The 21,249-nt window shown below is 43.5% G+C and overlaps 1 protein-coding gene across 1 annotated transcript in view; it reads right to left on the bottom strand.

Moving 5' to 3' along the window:
• Nucleotides 1-17,640, bottom strand: part of znf830 (zinc finger protein 830) — a 136,002-nt gene extending 118,362 nt beyond the window's left edge. The window contains exons 1-3 of the mRNA XM_085988137.1: nucleotides 17,478-17,640; nucleotides 12,561-12,660; nucleotides 8,279-8,399 (exon numbers count right to left, since the gene is read on the bottom strand). Of these exons, the coding sequence (XP_085844263.1) occupies nucleotides 8,279-8,399; nucleotides 12,561-12,660; nucleotides 17,478-17,596 (340 nt within the window). The 5' untranslated portion in view covers nucleotides 17,597-17,640. The remainder of the gene's footprint in view (nucleotides 1-8,278; nucleotides 8,400-12,560; nucleotides 12,661-17,477) is intronic.
• Nucleotides 17,641-21,249: the final 3,609 nt, after the last annotated feature.

Below are 21,249 nucleotides of genomic sequence, written 5' to 3'. Positions count from 1 at the left end.
TGGGCTCTGATGAGGATGTCAGGAGGCTACAGTGCGATTTGGACAGGTTGGGGGAATGGGCGGATACGTGGCAGATGCACTATAATGTGGATAAATGCGAGGTTATCCACTTTGGGGGTAAAAACAGGAGGGTAGATTATTATCTAAATGGCAATAGATTGGGAGATGGGGAAGTGCAGAGGGACCTGGGTGTTCTTGTGCACCAGTCACTGAAGGAGAGCATGCAGGTGCAACAGGCGATTAAGAAGGCAAATGGTATGTTGGCCTTCATATCAAGGGGGTTCGAGTATAGGAATAGGGATACCTTACTACAGCTGTACAAGGTGCTGGTGAGACCGCATCTGGAGTATTGTGTACAGTTTTGGTCGCCCCATCTGCGGAAGGATGTTCTTGCCATGGAAAGAGTGCAACGGCGATTCACCAGGCTGATACCTGGAATGGCGGGAATGACCTACGAAGAGAGATTAAATAGTTTGGGCTTGTACTCACTGGAGTTTAGAAGATTGAGAGGGGATCTCATCGAAACATATAAAATTATGGCAGGCCTGGACAGGCTGAATTCAGAGAGAATGTTTCCAATGGCCAGGGAGCACAGAACCAGGGGCCACAGTCTAAAAATAGCGGGCAAATCATTTAAAACAGAGATGAGGAAGAATTTCTTCACTCAAAGAGTGGTGAGCCTGTGGAATTCCCTGCCACAGAGGGCTGTGAAGGCTAATTCAATAAATATTTTCAAGAGAGAATTGGATATATTTCTGAAGGCTAAGGGGATTAAGGGTTACGGAGAAAAGGCGGGGACGGGGTACTGAACTGGTAAGATCAGCTATGATCTCAGACGAGGATCAGCCATGATCTCATTGAATGGCGGAGCAGGCTCGAAGGGCCGAATGGCCTACTCCTGTTCCTATCTCTATGTTACTATGTTACCACCCCACCAATTTTCGTGTCATCTGCAAACTTACTGATCATCCCTTTTACATTCTCATCCAAATCATTTATGTAGATCACAAACAACAAGGGACCCAGCACCGATCCCTGAGGTACCCCACTGGACACAGGCTTCCAGTCACAAAAGCAACCTTCGACCATCACCCTCTGCCTCCTGCCACTCAGCCAGTTTAGGATCCAACGCGCCAAGGCACCCTGGGGGGACCAGGAGAGGTCTTCCGTGATGTGGACTCCGAGGAACTTAAAGCTGTCCACCCTTTCCACCACAGCCCCATTGATGTGGATGGGGGTGTGACTTCCGCCTTTAGACTTCCTGAAGTCCACAATGATTTCCTTGGTTTTCTTGATGTTAAGGGCCAGGTTGTTATCGGCGCACCACTTCACGAGATGCTGGATCTCCTCCCTGTAGGCTGACTCATCGTTGTTGGTGATCTGGCCTACTACCGTGGTGTCATCCGCAAACTTGATGGTGTTGGAACCATTAACAGCCACACAGTCGTGGGTGAAGAGGGAGTCGGGGGGGGGGGGGGGGGGGGTGTTGGGGGGGGGGGGGGGGGGGGAGGTGTGGTTACCTAATTTGACAGACTGGGGTCTGTTTGTTAGGAAGTCCAGGGTCCAGTTGCAGAGGGAAGTGTTCAGGCCAAGAGTTTGGAGTTTGGTGGCCAGCTTGTTGGGGACGATAGTGTTGAATGCTGAGCTGTAGTCTATGAACAGCATTCTGATGTAGGTCTCCTTACCATCTAGGTGATTCAGCGCCGAGTGTAGAGCAGTTGTGATTGCATCCTCCGTTGATCTGTTTGCACGATAGGCAAACTGGTGTTGGTCAAGAGGCAGGAACACTGGCTTTGATGTGGGCTAAGACCAGTCTCTCGAAACACTTCATTATGATGGATGTGAGTGCGACAGGTCGATAGTCGTTCAGGCACGTCACAGCCGTTTGCTTTGGCACAGGAATAATGGTAGCGGTCTTGAAGCATGTAGGGACTACTGCCTGGGCCAATGACAGATTGAAGATGGCGGTGAAGACATCAGCCAGCTGATCGGCACATTCCTTGAGTACCCGTCCAGGGATGCTATCCGGTCCAGCAGCCTTTCGTGTGTTCACTCCGCGTAGAACACACCTTACATCAGAGGTCGACAGAGTGAGCACCTGGTCTTCCGGGGGTGGCAAGGCTTTGGTAGCCGGCTCCCTGTTGTCCCCGTCGAAGCGAGCGTAGAAGTTGTTAAGCTCCTCCGGGAGGGAGGCATCGCACTTCCTCTGCACTTTCTATACTCCTCTAGGGCTTCCACTGTTTTTAGTCCTTTGTATCTGCCAAAAGCCTCCCTTTTTTTCCTAATCCATTCTTGTATATCCCTTGACATCCAGGGTTCCCTGGGCTTGTTGGTCCCACCCTTGACCTTTACGGGAACATGTTGGCGTTGTACTCTCTCTATTTCCTTTCTGAAAGATTCCCACTGCTCTCATGTGGATTTTCCTACAAGTATCTGATCCCAGTCCACTTTGGCCAGATCCTGCCTTATCATATTAAAATCGGCCTTCCCCCAATTTAGAACCTTTATTTCCGGTCCATCTTTGTCCTTTTTCATGACCACCTTAAATCTCACCGAATTATGGTTACTGTCACCAAAATGCTCTCCTACTGACACTTCTACCACTTGCCCGGTTACATTCCCTAGAATTAGGTCCAGTACCGCCCCCTCTCTTGTAGGACTTTCTACATGCTGGCTCAAAAAGCTCTCCTGGATGCACTTTAAGAATTCCGCACTCTCTAAGCCTTTCACACTCTGACTATCCCAGTTAATATTGGGGAAGTTGAAATCCCCTACTATTATTACCCTATTATTTCTACACTTCTCTGAGATTTGCCTACATATCTGTTCCTCGATCTTCCCCTGACTGTTTGGGGGCCTATAGTACACTCCCAAAGTGCTTGCCCCCTTTTTGTTTTTAAGTTCTACCCATATGGCCTCATTAGATAATCATCCTTCCTTACAGCAGTAATTTGACTCCTTGATTAATATTGTGACACCCTCTCCTCTTTTACGCCCCCCTCTGTCTCGCCTGAAGATTCTATACCCCGGAATATTAAGTTGCCAGTCCTGCCCCTCCCTCAACCATGTCTCTGTGATAGCAACAATATCATACTCCCATGTGTTCATCAACATCTTCAATTCATCTGCCTTACTCGCAAGACTCCTTGCATTAAAATAAATGCCATCCAGCCTTGCCATACTCCCTTGTGCCGTTACATATTTGCTCTGCCTTCCAGGTTGACTTGTTTTTTCCTCTATATTTGGCTGTGCATCACCCACTACTATAGCTGCACTCCGTATCCCATCCCCCTGCCAAGTTAGTTTCTGTGTACATTCCAAATTATCTGCGCTAGTTTCTTGAAATGAGACACAGAAATTGCAGCGTGAAGTGTGACAGACTAGTTATACGGTTTCCAATATACTATTTGCAGGGTCCTGAATTTAAATAAAATAAAGGAAACTACGATGGTTTGAGGCGCGAGTTGGGTAGGATTGACTGGGGCATGTTACTCAAAGGGTTGACGGTGGATAGGCAATGGCAAACATTCAAAGATTGCATGGATGAACTACAGAGTTTATTCATCCCTGTTTGACATAAAAATAAAACAAAAAAGGTGACTCAACCATGGCTAACACGGGAAATTAGGGATAGCATAAGATCCAAGGAGAGGACATATAAATTGGCCAGAAAAAGCAGTAAACCTGAGGGTTGGGAGCAGTTTAGGATTCAGCAAAGGAGGACAAAGGGATTAATTAAGAGGGGGAAAATAGAGTATGAGAGTAAGCTTGCAGGAAACATAAAAACTGACTGTAAAAGCTTCTATAGATATGTGAAGAGAAAAGATTGGTGAAGTCAAGTGTAGGTCCCTTGCAGTCAGAATAAGGGGAATTTATAATGGGGAACAAAGAAATGGAAGGCCAATTAAATACATACTTTGGTTCTGTCTTCACAAAGGAGGACACAAATAATCTCCCAGAGATGTCAGGGAACATAGGGTCTAATGAGAGGGAGGAACTGAATGAAATCAGTATTTGTAGGGAAATGGTGTTAGGGAAATTGACGGGATTGAAGGCCGATAAATCCCCAGGGCCTGATAATTTACATCCTAGGGTACTTAAGGGAGTGGCCCTAGAAATAGTTGATGCATTGCTGGTCATCTTCCAAAATTCTATAGACTCTGGAACAGTTCCCATGGATTGGAGGGTAGCTAATGTTACCCCACTGTTCAAAAAAGGTGGTAGAGAGAAAACGGGGAATTATAGACCGGTAAGCCTGACATCGATAGTGGGGAAAATGCTAGAGTCCATTATAAAAGATGTAATAGCAGAGCACTTGGAAAACAGTGACAGGATCGGACAAAGTCAACATGGATTTACAAAAGGTAAATCGTGCTCGACTAATCTACTGGAATTTTGAGGATGTAACTGGTAAAATAGATAAGGGAGAACCAGTGGATGTGGTGTATTTGGACCTTCAGAAGGCTTTCGATAAGGTCCTGCATAAGAGATTAGTGTGTAAAGTTAAAGCACATGGGATTGGGGCAAGGTACTGACTTGGATAGAGAACTGGTTGGCAGACAGGAAGCAAAGAGTTGGAATAAACGGGTCTTTTTCCGAGTGGCAGGCAGTGACTAGTGGGGGACCGCAGGGATCGGTGCTAGGACCCCAGCTATTCACAATATATATTAATGACCTAGACGAGGGAACTAGATGTAATATATCCAAGTTTGCAGACGACACAAAGCTGGGTGGGCGTGTGTGCTGTGAGGAGGATGCCGAGAAACTCCAGTATGATTTGGACAGGTTGGGTGATTGGGCAGATGCATGGCAGATGCAGTATAATGTGGATAAATGCGAGGTTATCCACTTTGGTGGCAAAAACAGGAAGACAGATTATCTGAACGGCAATAGATTGGGAGAAGGAGAAGTGCAACGAGACCTGGGTGTCCTTGTGCACCAGTCGCTGAAGGTATGCATGCAGGTGCAGCAGGCGTTTAAGAAGGCAAATGGTATGTTGGCCTTTTTAGCGAGAGGATTCGAGTACAGGAACAAGGATGTCTTGCTGCACCCCTTCCAGGTGAAACAGCGATTCACTTGTACTTCTTGCAATCTAGTATACTGTATTCGCTGCTCACGATGCGGTCTCCTCTACATTGGGGAGACCAAACGCAGATTGGGTGACCGCTTTGCGGAACACCTCCCTTCAGTCCGTAAGGGTGACCCCGAGCTTCCGGTCGCCTGTCAGTTTAATTCACCGCTCCATTCCCACTCGGACCTCACCGTCCTTGGCCTCTTGTATTGATCCACAGAAGCTCAACGTAAACTCGAGGAACAGCAAATCATCTTCCGATTAGGCACTTTGCAGCCTTCCGGACTCAATATCGAGTTCAATAATTTCAGATCTTAACCTCGGCCTCTCTTTTTTCCCTTTAAATTTTTTCCACCCCTTTGTTTTGGGTCCTCCTTTCCCCCCCCCCCTCCTTTCCATTTGTTTCTCTCTCTCACCTGGCAGCTGTCCTTATCCTGCCAGTACACGTCACACCTAATCTCAGCTGCCTTTTGTCTCCACGGGCCCATTACCATCTCAATTGGCTAATACCTTTTATTGTCTCCTTTTCTTCTTTTGTTCGATCGCAGCTTTGCCTTTGATTTTTTTTTCTTTCCAGCTTTGAAGAAGGGTTCCAACCCGAAACATCAACTCAAATTTCTCTCCACGGATGTTGCCTGACCTGCTGAGTTTTTCTAGCATTCTCTGTTGTTATTTTGCAGTTGTACAGGGCCTTGGTGAGACCACATCTTGAGTAGTGTGTGCAGTTTTGGTTGCCTTATCTGAGGAAGGATGTTCTTGCCATGGAGGGAGTGCAGCGAAGATTCACCAGACTGATACGTGGGATGGCAGGAATGACGTATGAGGAGAGATTGGGTCAATTGGGCTTATACTCGCTGGAGTTTAGAAGAGAGGGGATCTCATTGAAACTTATAAAATTCTGGCAGGACTGGACAGACTAGATACAGGAAGGATGTTCCCGATGGCGGGGAGTCCAGAACCAGGGGTCACAGTCTAAAGATAAGGGGTAAGCCATTTAGGACAGAGATGAGGAGGAATTTCTTCATCTGGCGAGTGGTGAACCTGTGGAATTCTTTACCACAGAAGGCAGTTAAGGCCAATTCATTAAATATATTCAAGAAGAAGTTAGATATATTTCTTAAGGCTAAAGGGATCAAGGGGTAGGGGGAGAAGGCAGGGACAGGGTACTGAGTTTGGATGATCAGCCATGATCTCATTGAATGGCGGAGCAGGCTCGAGGGGCCGAATGGCCTTCTCCTGCTCCTATCTTCCATGTTTCTATGTTTCCATCTCCTGTGGCATTGCTCATGTTGAGTTGGATGATGCAATTTTTTTTTATAACAGTTGGGGTATTTGTGCTGTGTAGAGTCACTGATTTACAGTAACTGAACAAGTCAAAATTCAGTTATCCATGATATTCAGGGATTTTCTACAGGTGCTTTTGGGCTCGATATCTGTGACACTGTCCATTGGTCAATAAAAACCATAATTGAGTGGTCTTTATTTTATGTATATTCCTTATATGTATTTCATGTTTATCCTTTACCATTTTTTAAAGCTGCAAACACTGCAAAATAGTGTACATGATGTACCAGTTGGAGATATATATCTGGAGTTAGCAGTACTGGATTGTAGCAGTAGCATTTAGCTGCATTGCGGGCAGTTCTAGGCTTTGAGGGTGGTTCTGGTCTTTAGTAGCACTAGGGGTAGTTGTCAGCTTTGAGAACACTAGTGGAGGGCCCTAGGTTTTGGCAGAACTGGGGTGCAGGTCCTGGAGTTCAGCATTAGTTTGTAACTTTCTATGAAATCTCCAGAGTTATTGAATTGAGTAGTTTGTAGTTGGTTCCTGGACCTATCTGTGTCCATGTCTTCTTCTTCTCTGTCTGTTTCATAGCTGTTAGTCAATAGCCATTAACAAAATACCTGTGATAATTAGAACTTTTCTATTTGCGTTCAAAATTCAACTCATTTGCATTTAAAAAAACCTCAAATTAAGATGAGGAATAATGCACTTTATTTCTCTGCCTATCAGCTTAACATGCTTTCTCAAATTTATCACACACAAACATTCTAAATTCAAGCTTTTACAAAGCTTTTGAAATTTGTCTTTCTTTAAACAATTTTGAAAACTAACCACATGGAAACTGCCGGAAGTTGGACAAACATTGAAACAATTGAGCAGGACGGACTAAATGTATCGAAGGAAACGGTGCACATTGTACATTATCCAACTGAAGGATCTGCCTTCAGCTTAGTCATAGCTCAGGCAAAAATATCAAGTCCAAGTTGAGGTGGCAGCCCTTCAAGTAAGAAACTTAATGAAGATATTAAAAGACACATATTAAAAGACACAAAAGATAACTCAGTGGTTAAATTTAGTCATGTTATTGGGAAATACGTATTTTTTAAAATTTTGTTTAAAATCTAATATTGAACATTAGAAATTTCAGTTAGAGAAAAAATGGCACGTCAATTTTTTTTTAAAAAAGCATTTTGAATGATTCAATTGCCTCACCAACAAATCAAGGCAGCAAATATTTATATATGAATTCCCATTATAAATTTTTGCACAGCTAGGTTACTCAAATTTTGTGACAACAGGAAATGAGGTTTGTAGACTGGAAATGTATGGCATACACGACATTTTAATATATAAAAAACCAAACCAACTTGCATTTATATAGCACCTTGCATGGCCTCAGGATGTCCCAAAGTGTTTCACAGCCAATGAAGAACTTTCAAATTGGAGTCACTGTTGTAATGTAGGAAACATAGCAACTAATTTCACACAGCAAGGTCACAAGCAGCAATGAGATAGTTTTTAGTGGTGCTGGTTGTGGGATAAATATTAGCCAGAGCACTGGGAGAACTCCCCTGCTCTTTTTTGAATAGTACTATGGGATAGATTATGTTCACCTGAGAGGACTGACTGGTTCTCAGGTTAACATCTTATAAACCATTGTTATGGATATTTATGTTCCCGAGTAGCTCCACTTGTTGTAAAGGGAACCAGCATTTCTACAGCTAAGAGATAACTGGAGCTGCTTGGCCCGGGGAAAACACACTACAGGCTGCCCAGCTCAATCCAAAGCCACCCAAATAAAGCACTATTGGCTCAATATTAAAGTTTTTTTTTTACTATGAATAGATAGCATTTTATATGAATGGATAAGTACTCTCCCAGGCATGGTTTTTTATTTATTCTTAGAATATCTAACTGGAGATTACCTTTGGCTTTCTTTGTTGCTTGGGATTCTGCATCTGTAGCTTTTCTCTTTACTACAGGAACTGTTGATGTGTGAACAAGTGATGGTCCCGTTTGGTTTGTAGTTTTTAGTTTCTCAAGATTCTGCAAGAAACCATATGATTAATGTATTTAACCTAAATAGGAAAGAACTGGCTTTATGAATGTACTTTTCACAGCAGGGAACAAGGCAGCATCGGCCAATTATCACAGCAATTCTGTCAGATTCAGATATTTCCTTAAGTGCCAGGAGCGGCACCAGGCCTATGTGAAAATGAAGTGCCAAACTACATGCATGCTAAACAGTGGAATCAGCATGCTATAGACAGAGCTGAGCGATCCCATAAGCAACAGATCAGGTCAAAGTTCTGCAGTCCTGCCACATCCAATCGTGAATGGTGGTGGACAACTAGACAACTAATGGGAGGAGGAGACTCCATGCACATCCCCATCCTCAATTATGGCAGAGCTCAGCATGCAAGTGCAAATGGTAAGGTTGAAGTGTTCGCAACCATCTTCAGCCAGAACTGCCGAGTGAATAATCGTTCCTGGCTTCTTCCCGAGGGCCTCACCATCACAAATGCCAGTTTTCAGCCATTTCAATTCGCTTTAAGTGGCATTAAGCAATGGCTGAGTGCACTGGGCACAGCAATATTCTGGCTGTGCTGCTGAAGACCTGTGCTGCTGAAGACCTGTGCTCCAGAACAAGCGCGCCCTTAGGTAAGCTGTTCCAGTACAGCAACAACACTGGCATATACAATGTGGAAAATTACCCAGTTATGTCCTGTCACAAAAAGCAGGACAAATCCAATCCGGCCAATTACCACCCCATTCTGGAACTCCCTACCTAACAGCACTGTGGGAGCACCTTCATCACACAGACTGCAGCGGTTCAAGAAGGCAGTTCACTATTATCTTCTCAAGCGCAACTAGAGATGGGCAATAAATGCTGACCTTGCCAGCAACACCCACATCCTGAGAATGAATATAAAAAAGTATTACTATCAGTAACAGAGCTGCACCAATTCCTTTCATTTTCTTCTTCTTCTTGGGCAGTCCCTCAGAACCGATGATGACTTGCTTCCACATTAAAAATGAGTTCGCAGGTGACTGATGAGTCCAATGCGGGACCTACAGTCTCTGTCACAGGTGGGGCAGACGGTGGTTGAAGGGGCGGGTGGGTGGGGTGCTTGGGTTGACGTGCGCTCCTTGCGCTTGGCTTCTGCTTGCTCCCGGTGAAGAGACGCGAGGTGTTCGGCGCCTTCCCGGATGCTTCTCCTCCACTTTGTGCGGTCTTGGGCCAGGGATTCCCAGGTGTCAGTGGGGATGTTACACTTTTTCAAGGAGGCTTTGAGGGTGTCCTTGAAGCGTTTCCTCTGCCCACCTGGGGCTCTCTTGCCGTGCCAGAGCTCCGAATAGAGCGCTTGTTTTGGGAGTCTCGTATCGGGCATGCGGACAATGTGACCCATCCATCGGAGCTGATTGAAGCTCTGACCACGCTCAATGCTGGGGATGTTGGCCTGAGCAAGAACACTGACATTGGTGCGCCTATCCTGCTAATGGATTAGCAGGATCTTGCGGAGGCAGCGTTGGTGGTACCTCTCCAGTGCTTTGAGGTGCCTGCTGTACATGGTCCATGTCTCTGAGGCATACAGCAGAGCAGGTATCACTGCTGCCCTGTAGACCATGAGCTTAGTGCCGGGTTTGAGGTCCTGGTCTTCAAACACTCTTCCTCAGGCGACCGAAGGCTGCACTGGCACACTGAAGGCGGTGTTGGACTTCGTCGTCGATGTCTGCCCTTGTTGACAGTAGGCTCCAGAGGTATGGAAAGTGGTCCACGTTGTCTAAGGCCTTGTTGTGGATTTTGATAATCGGAGGGCAGCACTGTGTGGCAGGGGCAGGTTGGTAGAGGACCTTTGTCTTACAGATGTTTAGTGTAAGGCCCATGCTCTCGTATGCTTCGGTGAAGGTGTTTACGATGGTTTGGAGTTCGACCTCCGAGTGAGCGCAGGCGCAAGCATCATCTGCATACTGTAATTCGATGACAGAGGATGGGATGACCTTGGATCTGGACTGGAGGCGACGGAGGTTGAACAGTTTCCCGTTTGTTCTGTAAATTAGCTCCACTCCAGTGGGGAGCTTACTGAGGGCGAGATGGAGCATTGCAGCAAGGAAGATTGAGAAGAGCGTTGGTGCGATGACACAGCCTTGCTTAACCCCGGTTCGTATGTGAATTGGGTCTGTGGTGGAACCGTTGGTCAGGATCACGGCTTGCATGTCGTCGTGAAGCAGGCAGAGGATAGTGACAAACTTTTGAGGGCAGCCGAATTTGAGGAGGACACTCCATAATCCCTCACGGTTGAGTGTCGAAGGCCTTTGTGAGATCAAAGAAGGCCATGTACAGTGGTTGGTGCTGTTCCCTTCATTTTCTCTTGTAATTGACGTGCGGTGAAGATCATGTCCATTGTGTCCCTTAGTGGGCGGAATACGCATTGCGACTCTGGGAGGAGCTCTTCGGCCACTGGGAGAAGGCGATTGAGGAGGATTCTTGCGATGACTTTCCCTGTGGCAGATAGCAGGGAAACTCCTCTGTAATTACCACAAAATTTACCTTTCATTTTAGCTTCATTATAACTGGTTCCTAGGGTAACTCTGATAAAGTTTTCTTCAAGTATTGATGAAATTGGAATCTGAGCCTTCTCATTTATAGTGATATAGTCCAGGGTAGTATCTCAAGTAAAGAACCGTGCCGTCCAGACTAACTATAAGCCCTGTAAAATCTATAACACAAATCCGTATGATAAAAATACATATCCTTACAATGCAAATGGTTGCTTCCTGACATTGTACAGGTTTATAATGGGTGCAATTCTTATTGACATGCTGAAATTTTGTTATTCATGCATAACAACAGTCATTCACTGATTTTTGATGAAAAGTAGACCATCACTCCCTTTAATATCACCATTGTGGTGTGACACCAGCACTGAACATATTTCTGTGAGTTTTTGTGCTGATTTTACTCCTAAATTTTGCTAGCAGAGTTTACACTACAGACTTGAACGTTTAGTCTTTTCTCTGCAAAAAACACTCGAGTTGACCACCAATATTGTTTCCAGTATACACAGTAATCTCTTTCTTATCCGGCACCTATGGGATCAGGATGGTGCCGGTTGATGAAAAATCAGAATATCTGGCCCATTACAGGAAACTTTGGTTTATCCAGAGGTTGTATGTCCGGAAACCTCGATCTACCGGCAGAAATCAGGAGCCGTTTTGTTCGTTTTTTTTTTCTTCTCGTGGCTTTGTTTTCAACAGTCGGGCTCTGGAAAGTCTCTCTGAAGCGGTTGCTAAGCTACAGAGACGCTTCCAAGGTACGGGCTGACTGTTTACAAGCTGTTGCTAAGCAACAGTGTTTGTTGTCAGATACGGAGATGAAAACCTCCGTATGCTTCAACATTAACTTTGTATGTCCGGCAGTTTTGATAGATCGGCAACAGCTCGGTCCCGTCGGTGCCGGATATAACAAAGTTTCCTGTATAACCTTTCCCTCAAAAATGAGTAAATGCTCTTGCTCATTTGCCGGAATACCACCTTGGAATTATTATAACTGTAAAGGAGGCTGGCGTCCCTCTAACGAGGTCCCATTTCCATGGCAGTATATTAACTCGTGATAAATTTGATTATTTTAAATATTACTAAAAAGATTTGTGTACCCAATTTAGCAATGGCTTTGAAATAGATGGACAAAATTAAGCACTTATTAATTTATCGTATCCTCTAAAAAAAAGTTTCTAAAATAAAATTAAAAGGAATAGTTTTGCAAAATTACAAATCTGCAATGAGCAACACATGTAATGCAACTTGTTGATTATGGTGACCGTAAGAGTGGCCCAATTGGTCATGGTATACAGGTGTCAACTCTGTCCAGGATTTTCACCTTCACCAACAGTTATTCAGGACTGCAATATGTGGCTGTAATAGACCAATAATTGGAAGTGCAAGATGCACTGTACAAGCCTATGGAAAGTTATTTCTCAACTCTCATTTATGCTCTCTCTGTCCCTGTACCAGACACAATAACCTAACCTAGTTTCTCTCCACCCAAGTCTTAGCATAACTGCTAGTAACCCCTGACAACAAAGAGGCTGCATTATGAAAAATAGTCACCATACTTTAAAAAAAAAGCAAAATAAGTGACAATCTAAATATATTAGTTTATGAAGTAGGATTTTTACAATGGAGACTAAATAACTTTATTCTTACCTCTTTGTGTTGTTTGCCTAGTATGTGTGTCTGCCATAGTAGTTCATTTTTTATTGGAGTACTGCAAAGCACACAGCTGAGATGACCTAAACTGTTATATGTTCAACTGGGTTAAGGTAGAACAAGTTAGAAAACAAAATAAAAAAGTTTATAGGAAGTACATCATGAATTTCAAATACAGTACAATTTATTATAGAAGTTTAAATAAGTACTCAAAATATAAATACAATGAAACTGACAGGCTGAGTGAAAATATGTCAATGGTTTAAGAGAGGTAAAGGAAAAGAAACATTAAAAATTGATACACAGTCCTTGTTTAAGTAATGAATGCTATCCAGTGAGGCGTATGGACAGCGTAAGAAAAAAGAATTTCAGTTCCAAATATACAAAAAATTCCATTGTCTAGAAACATTCTAGATAAGTTTGTTCATTACTTTTCCCTTAACAGGGGTTACATTCACAAACTAAAGCTTAACAACCCAGTTGTATCACAAGGACACAAAAATATTAAAACATTTTTAAAATTACAGAATGAATCCATTTGACTTAACAGTTGGAAAGTGTAAGTTACAATGCATTTTATCTGGTAAAAATGTAACATGCAATTGGTTTTGAGATGTGGTGATAATTCACTTTACATAAAAGATACTGGGCCAGATTTTACTGAAAAAATAACGATGTCTTGAACAACACACGCCATTATCAATGCACAAATCAGCTAGCAACTTGTAGTGAGGAAGAGATACCCTGTGAATTGCTGCACGATTTGCAGCATTTTGCTGTTAGCGTCACGAAAATGGCACCTCACCCTTCTCCTCCCCATGAGTTTCATGTAAATGCTGCATTTGCACATTAATTGCCCATTAAACTCACAGAAAATTAAGTCTAGTAATAAACAGTGTAACTACCCTTTTAACAATGTGATAATTGTTAATGACTGCCAATCAACCTCTCTGACCCAGAAAATGAACAATTATAAGTGTGGCGACTCATGGCTTCAGGTTGTGAATTGTTTTAGGATATTTTAAAAAAGGTCAAAATTTTTAATATTTTCTTACTTTTCCTTTCCATCTCTTTTTTCCTCTCAATCCAATTTTTCTTTCCCTCTCTATTTTTCTTTCTGCATCTGGTTTGACATTGAATTCTCCCATTCTAACTCACCCTCCTTCTCAGTCCTTCCTCTGTTTATTTCTCATTCCTTAAATCTCATTGGTTAAGGAGATACACTGTTTGCCCCATTGTTCACCAAGGTCCCAGATGCCCTGTTGTCCTTGCTGCGTCGTTATCAGCTTGCACTTCTAGCAACTTACAGGGCAAAGAAATGTAAAACCTAAACGTGCATGAATAAGTCTAACAGGGCACGCCGCGAGATGCCCCACTCCAGCAAAATCAGGCCCAATGTGTTATAGGAGGAGTAGTGGGTTAAAGATTAGAGGGGAAAATACAAAGATATTAGCATATAAGAAATAGTAACTACATTTCCACTAGAAATACAAATAAATCAAAGTGTAAATTAAGTGAAATCAACCAGTATGGAAGCTGCATTAAGAGTCAGTTTCAGACTAAAACAGAATCTGATCCCATTTGTCAGTTTTTTTTGGGCGAGTTTTCATTTGTAAAATACTTCAAGGAGTTCTGTGTTTATATAACTTCAAGAAATAAATCATAATGGCCCAGAAATTCGGGTCCCAACGCGTGAGTACGGACGGAGTACTCACGCGTGGACCCGATGGAAGTGCCGGTTTCTTGCATGCACTACGTATGCGCGGGAAACCGGCATTTCCGATTCTCTGAACCAAGGGGTTCAGGGGTCGAACGCGTGCGTGCAGGAGTCTGCGCGTGCGCGTTGAACTTCCTTTTTTTCCAGGTTTGCCCGTGCGTGAAGGCCTCCACTTTTTACACTTGAAAAAAGCAGACGTAAGGACTTAATTTTAAAAGGTAAGTGGTCTAATAATTAGAATTAGAATTTTTTTTCCACAGGTTTATTATTTTTAATGACTTTACAATAAGGTAAGTGTATTTTTAGCCCTGTTTATAAAATTATTTTTTTCAAAAATTTAATTTATTGTTTAAAACAGTTATTTAAAGTTATTTATAGTTCATTTAAATAGTGTGATGTTTTTTAAAATTTTATTTCAAGTTTAAGTACTGTTTTGGGCGCCCGGAGTTTGAGTTTGACAGTTCTGTCAAACTCATGAATGAACTTTTGCATCCTCCGATTGGTTGCCCAGTACTCACGTGATCCCAGCCGACGCATCGCACTAAGTACGCCGCTGGGTCACGCAAGCACAGCGCGCCGGGAGCTGAACCGGGCCACAGACAGGAAATCCACGCAGGCCCAGGCTTCAACTGTCGGCGCACTAGGTAAGTGTAGGTCGGGGGCTTGCACCCGCAGGAAGCCCTCGACATGAATTTCTGGGCCAATATTATTTCTACATTCAATGTTACTGATGCAAATACAATGGTCTAAAATAAACTGCTGAGAGATAGGTTTCTGTAAGTATCATGCTCTGCAGAACATTTTTAACAACCAGAGGAGTTTATGCCAAGTGAACAAGTCATAGCTCAGAACAGTTACATACACACACTAGCAGGTCTCTTCTGGCATTGCACAAAATGATTTGGCAGATATGCTTTTTTACAATAGGGGTGCAGGTCATGTAACGAATAATATATTATGGGGGCCGCTGATATCCACATATGAAACATAGTGAAATCTCCTTTTACTGCATTGTATTATGGGATTTATAGTAATGTTTCGTGGATCAAATTGCATGAAAACTATAAACGAGTGGCTTTATCGGTTCCTTAATCTAGGTGTTTAATGTTTACCTCTTAGCTTTCTTAAAGTCCACAGTGAAGGTCATTTCTGACCTCTGTACTGTGACAGGGGTGTAAACCTGAGTTGCAGGGAAGTTCAAGGGTTTTGGAGAGGAATAGATATTGGAGATGGGGCAGTCATTCCCAAGGACAGAAAATATAGGTGATGACTGTGGTTTTGACAGGGAGGAGCACTATACTTGATGAGAGGGAACTATTTCCAATGTCAACCAGCATGGGAGCCAGGAAAGGAAGTTGGGTGGTCAGCAGTTTAGTGGGAATGGGGTCAAGGGGGCAGGAGGTGGGTCGCTTGGAAAGAGGAGCTCAGGGCGGGTATGAAGGTAGACAGAAAAGAAACAAGAAAAAGAAACCTGATTAGGGCTAGGACAGGGGGAGTAAGGTTAGGCTTGGTGGGCAAAGGGGGGTGGAGGGGAGAGAAGCAGCGGAATCGATGGTCTCCATCATAGTGACAAAGAAGTCCATGCAATCCTTGCACATTGTTGGAGGTGAGGGTAGAGGAGGCAGGAGAAAAGTTTAAGGAGATGGTTGGTAGTGCAGAAAAGAACCTCGAGGTTACTTTTGCTCTCATAGATGATCCTGGGAGTAGTGGGTGGTTTTAGGCAGGGGAGAATGAGACCCAATACTGCTTGATGCAATCTGGCGATGGATGGCTAAACCAGTTGTACTCCAGATACTCTCAAGTCTGAAACCCTTGGACCTGAGGGAGCGAAGATGGAGGCCATACTAGGGGGAATAAAGATCAGGAAGTGGTTGAGCAGGGAGTGGTTCCGCAGCTGCAGAAGTATCATGATGAATAAAAGTCAAAGGCTAGGCAGTGGGAGTTTGAACGTGCAACTGTAAGCAACTTGGGGGGCAGACACAGAAGGGAGTGGGGTTGAAAGGGGGCACAGGGATGCAGGTAGTGAGGTATATAGGAAATGGCTGTAGATGGGCTAGTCTGTAATTGAGACCATGGGAGTAGAGAGGCCATGTGTGATGGCAAGATCGAGGGGGTGGCCCTGAATATTGGTAGGAGAGTTTATATGGAGGGGGAAGTTAAGGGAGGACAGGAGAGCATGGCAATCAATAGAGGGATGAGAGATCTAAGATAGAGACTGAACTCAGAGGATGAATGGCTCAGTGCAAAAACCGAGGAAGGAAAGGAGAGAGGCTATCTAGGAGAGAAATTCAGGGTAGCGCTTTTTTTTGTGGGGGAAAGAGAGCGGTGGTAGAGAACAAGGATTTTAAAGAAATGGCAAGGGGTGGGAATGTTTGCATTGAATTTTCCACCATAAAACGATGACTTAAAGTGTAATTCAAAATTGTGTGACAAGGCTTTGAAACTGAAAGTGCATACAAATATACACAAGTTTTTTTTAAATATATAAATTATAGAGACATACAACTTCATAAACCACTACACTAATTCCTAAAAGGTCTTTTTTCAAAGTAAACATTTTCAAACTTAAAGAGCAACTGCTCTTTTCATTATAATTTGCCAGTAATCCTCACAGCACTACAAATAATGACCTAATTTAACAGTAATACTTTACAGTTTAAAGAAACTTCTCACAGACCTGGGCAGAAACAGAATGGCTTGCATTTATCAAACAGTAGAAAAGTGACCGTTTATGTCTGGGAATGTTTGATGCCAACTAAACATGGATCCCTTTATTTGCTTCACCACCCTTTCAGAGACACAGTCTTCCCCCACCCACCCTAACCTTCCCAGTTCATGCACCGACCCTTGCCTCTCCCCTCAATTTAACCTGGTAATCCCCCACCGAGTTCAATACATGTAAAGCACTGAGACTGTGATAAGGTGCCTTCTAAATGCAAGCTATTTCTTGGAGTTTGTGATCAGTGTCACTCGGTTTCATAAATCCCAGGCCTCTGAGGGGGTCAGGGAGTGGAACCAGGCCCCGTGTCCTGACCTTTAACCTACATCACAAATCTGTCGCCGGCACAAATAGCGGCGGCACCGTGTGTCTCACTCGGAGGCGATAAATCTCTCCCCGGTGGTTTCGCCCTTTGCTGCTATTTTGCTTATTTACACGAAGGGTTAAGGAGCAGGACCCGGACTCTCCAAAAGGATATTTAGCGAGCGGAGAATCGATCCTATTGCTGCCCGCGGCCGCACGCTGCTTCTCTCGCATCAAGCGCCGCAGCTCCTGCTGGTTCACAACTTTCTTCTTCGCCTTCACGGGAGCAGCCATCTTCGCAGGACGAGAACCGCTTCCGGTGTGAACAAGGAAGTGTTTCCTCTGCATTGTATGACAGCAACCTCATGGACATGTCAAGAGGCGCCGCGGGGACTGGAGTGCATAATTGGATTGGACAACCAAATTTTAATTTGATTTGCTAAGGTTTATTTAAAGTTTTAAAGGTTTATTTACAGTTTATTTGTTTAATTTACTTGGTCCATTATTAAAAGAGGGACATGTCAAGAGGTAAATCTTAATCTCTGGTAAATGGTGTGTCCTCTCTCATCACAAGTACAGCATTGTCTTATTCAGTGTATTTATGCAAAGGGTTGGAAGTTAATTTAGCAAAGAAAACGTGAAAGTTTTACTTTCTGAAAATATTGCTTAAGTCCCTGAAATGAAATTAAGTGGCATGAGGTACATTCCCATTTCCTGAGGACACTGGGCCTCTTTGCAGCATAATTTTTCTGTACTTTCCAACTCATCCCCAATTTTTCTGTTTGCCTTTCCCGCAAAGTGTGTGCAGCTCCCTGTCTCCAGACCTACCAATTGGACACATCCTAATAGATCTTTGAACTCATCCTCCTTTGTGAACAATTGCTTCCAAGAGATTAGGTACAGTGGAGGAACAAAGGGATTTGGGTGTCCTTGTACACGGGTACAAAAAGCAATTAAAAAGGCTAATGGAATGTTGGCCTTTATCTTAATGGTGGCTGGAATACAAAGGGGAGAAAATGATGCTTCAGTTGTACAGAGCTTTGTTCAGAACCCATCTGGAGTACTTCGGAGGGGGTACAGCGCAAAGTCACAAGAATGATACCGGGGTTAAAGGGTTAAATTATGAGGGCAGGTTTCATAAACTTGGCTTGTATTCCCTTGAGTTTAGAAGTTTGAGGGGTGATCTGATTGAGATGAGTAAAATTATAAATGGATTTGGTAGGATAGACAGAATCTCTTTTCTCTGGTAGGAGAAATCCAGAACAAAGGGGCACAATTTTAAAATTAGAATTAGGACATTTAGGAGTGAAATCAGGAAGCAGTTTTTCACACAAAAGGTAGTAGAAATTTGAAACGGTGTCCCCCAAAAGGCTGTGAATGTTGGGTCAATTGAAATTTTCAAGACTGAGATAGATTTTTTTTTAGGTAAGGGTATCAAGGGATATGGAACAAAGTCAGGTAAATGGAGTTGGTACAGATCAGCCATGATCTGTTTGAATGGACGAACAGGCTCAAGGGGAGGAATGGTCTACTCCTGTTCCTATGTTGTCATAGAATCATAGAAACTTACAGCACAGAAGGAGCCATTCAGCCCATCGTTTCTGTGCTGGCTCTTTGAAAGAGCAGTTGTGCTTATTCCCACACCCTCGCTTTTTATTCGTAACCTTGTAAGTTCCTCATTCTCAAGTACCTGTCCAACTCCTTTTAAAATTCTTGATGGAATCAGCATCCACCACCTTTTCAGATAGAGAGCTCCCGATCCCGACAACTTTCTGAGTGAAAACATTTCTCCTCATCTCCCCTCTAGATCTTTTGCCGATGATTTTAAATCTATGACCTCTGGTTATTGACCCCCCTCGCCAGAGGGAATCGTTTTTCTCTAACTACTCTATCAAAATCTCTCACCATCTTGAAAACCTGTATTAGGTCACCTCTTAACCTTTTCTGTTCCAAGGAGACCAGTCCTAATTTTTTCAACCTCTCCTCGTAACTGAAGTCCCTCATCCCTGGTAACATCCTGGTGAACCTCCTCTGTACCCTTGCTAATGCCTTTACATCTTTCCTGAAGTGTGGTGCTCAGAATTGTCCACAATACTCCAGCTCAGGTTTAACCAGTGATTTATAATGTTCCAAGGTTTATTGTGCTTTTTATTATATGTCTTGGACACTATTAAGACTGGCTTTAAGGTGTTTCCATTAACTAATTAGGATTAAGATGAAATAGCAAGGTACCATCACAACAATAGGATGATCTGTAATTGGCTCTAATGCTGGGTAGGGCAGATTACAGTTGGTACAGTTTCAGGAATAATGAAAATAACAATGGAACCAGAAACGCAACTGCAAATACCATTGTGCCAACAAAATCTGAGTTTATAGCAAAGTGTCAAAGGTAAAACATAAGACTGATGAGATGTGAAAATTCTTGCATGAAATATTTAATCAGGTCTGTCCACTTTTGTGCTGAACAGACTGTCCAATCCACTTTAGAAAAAAACATTTTAGTAGATGCCATCTGGCAGAATAAAGTTTAAATTGTCTAGAAATTCAAGATGGTAATAAAATACAGGTTCATGGAACTTATCAGGTTTTGGGCAAGGCTCTGCTTCTACCTGTGTTTCTTTTTCTGACAGCTGAGGTCCTCGGACAGTCTGATCATTACTACTGGAATGGATAATATAAATGCCCTATATTCAGACTTTTGGTAATTTTACTGGCTAGTTCACTACGACCATCATGCTGCATATATGGATATGAATTTAGCATCATAGCTTACTGCAAGTATACTAAATTCCTTAATACAGGCAAATATTAAGAGGAATAATCCATTAACTCTGGTTCCTCCAAACTATTGCAAAAACAGATTGATCTTCAGCAGACTTCTGGAAGTTGCAACTGGTAGAATGCCAGCATCCCTTGTTTTTTTCAAAACTAGTCTATTCTATGAGATAAATTTGCTGCATACTATTCGCTGTCATTTATTGTGAGGGGGAGAATCCTATTAACTTTGCAGGGCACTATTTAGGAAGTACATGGTTACATAGGATTAGATCGGATATACAGCACAGAAATAGGCCATTCAGCCCAACCAGTCCATGCCGGTCCACTCAAGCCTCCTCTCATCTTTCCTCATCTATATCAGCATAACCCCATTCTTACCTACTAGTGGGAAATGGTTTGTTCACAGTACTTTTGCTGAGAATTTACTTTGTACATTTTGGAGGTTTACTGAATCACATCAGGATGGTTGGCACTTTGGCTGCCTTAGGTTGGACCTCGGACGAAAAGCAATATGACCAGCACCAGTAGCAGCCTGCTGTAGAGAAACCTGTAGTTGGACATCAGGGAGGGCAGCAGTAGAGGGGTGCAGCTCGCAGAAGGCACAACCCCCAACACAGGGTGTTTACAGGCAAAAGCTGAGTTTCCTTGTCATGTCGGAAAAGCAGTGCTTCAGGAGGCTCAAGTTGTCACGTCAGGTGGTGGCAGACATCTGCAGGCTTCCAGAAGAAGACCTGCTGGACCTGGTGGCCACACATTACCAGTGACTGTGAAAGTGACCACCGCCCTCAACCTTTTAGCCTCTAGAACATTCCAGGGTTCTTCCAGAGACATATCCTGGTCGGCAGCCCACAAATGCATAAGACAGGTGACTGATGGTTTGTTTGCCAGGGCCAGCAATTATGGGAACTTCGCCTGTGATGATGCCAGTCAGAATGAGTGGGTGCTTGGGTTTGTGTCTCTGGATGGCTTCCCACAGGTGCAGGGCGTCATCGACTGCACACATGTGGCAATTCGCGCAGCCCCAGATCAACCAGGAGTATTCGTGAACCGCAAGGGCTTCCACTCCATCAATGTGCAGCTGGTGTGCAACCACAAAAAGATATTTCTGTAGGTGTGTGCAAGATTCCCGGGCAGCTGCCATGATGCTTTCATCCTGCAGTAGTCCA

The sequence above is a fragment of the Somniosus microcephalus genome, chromosome 5 (assembly GCF_052327205.1).
Source record: "Somniosus microcephalus isolate GS21.2 chromosome 5, FLI_Smic_1.0, whole genome shotgun sequence".
In the NCBI taxonomy this organism is placed as follows: Eukaryota; Metazoa; Chordata; class Chondrichthyes; order Squaliformes; family Somniosidae; genus Somniosus; species Somniosus microcephalus.
The sequence above is the reverse complement of the archived record's forward strand: the minus strand, read 5'-3'. Positions and strand labels throughout refer to the sequence as shown.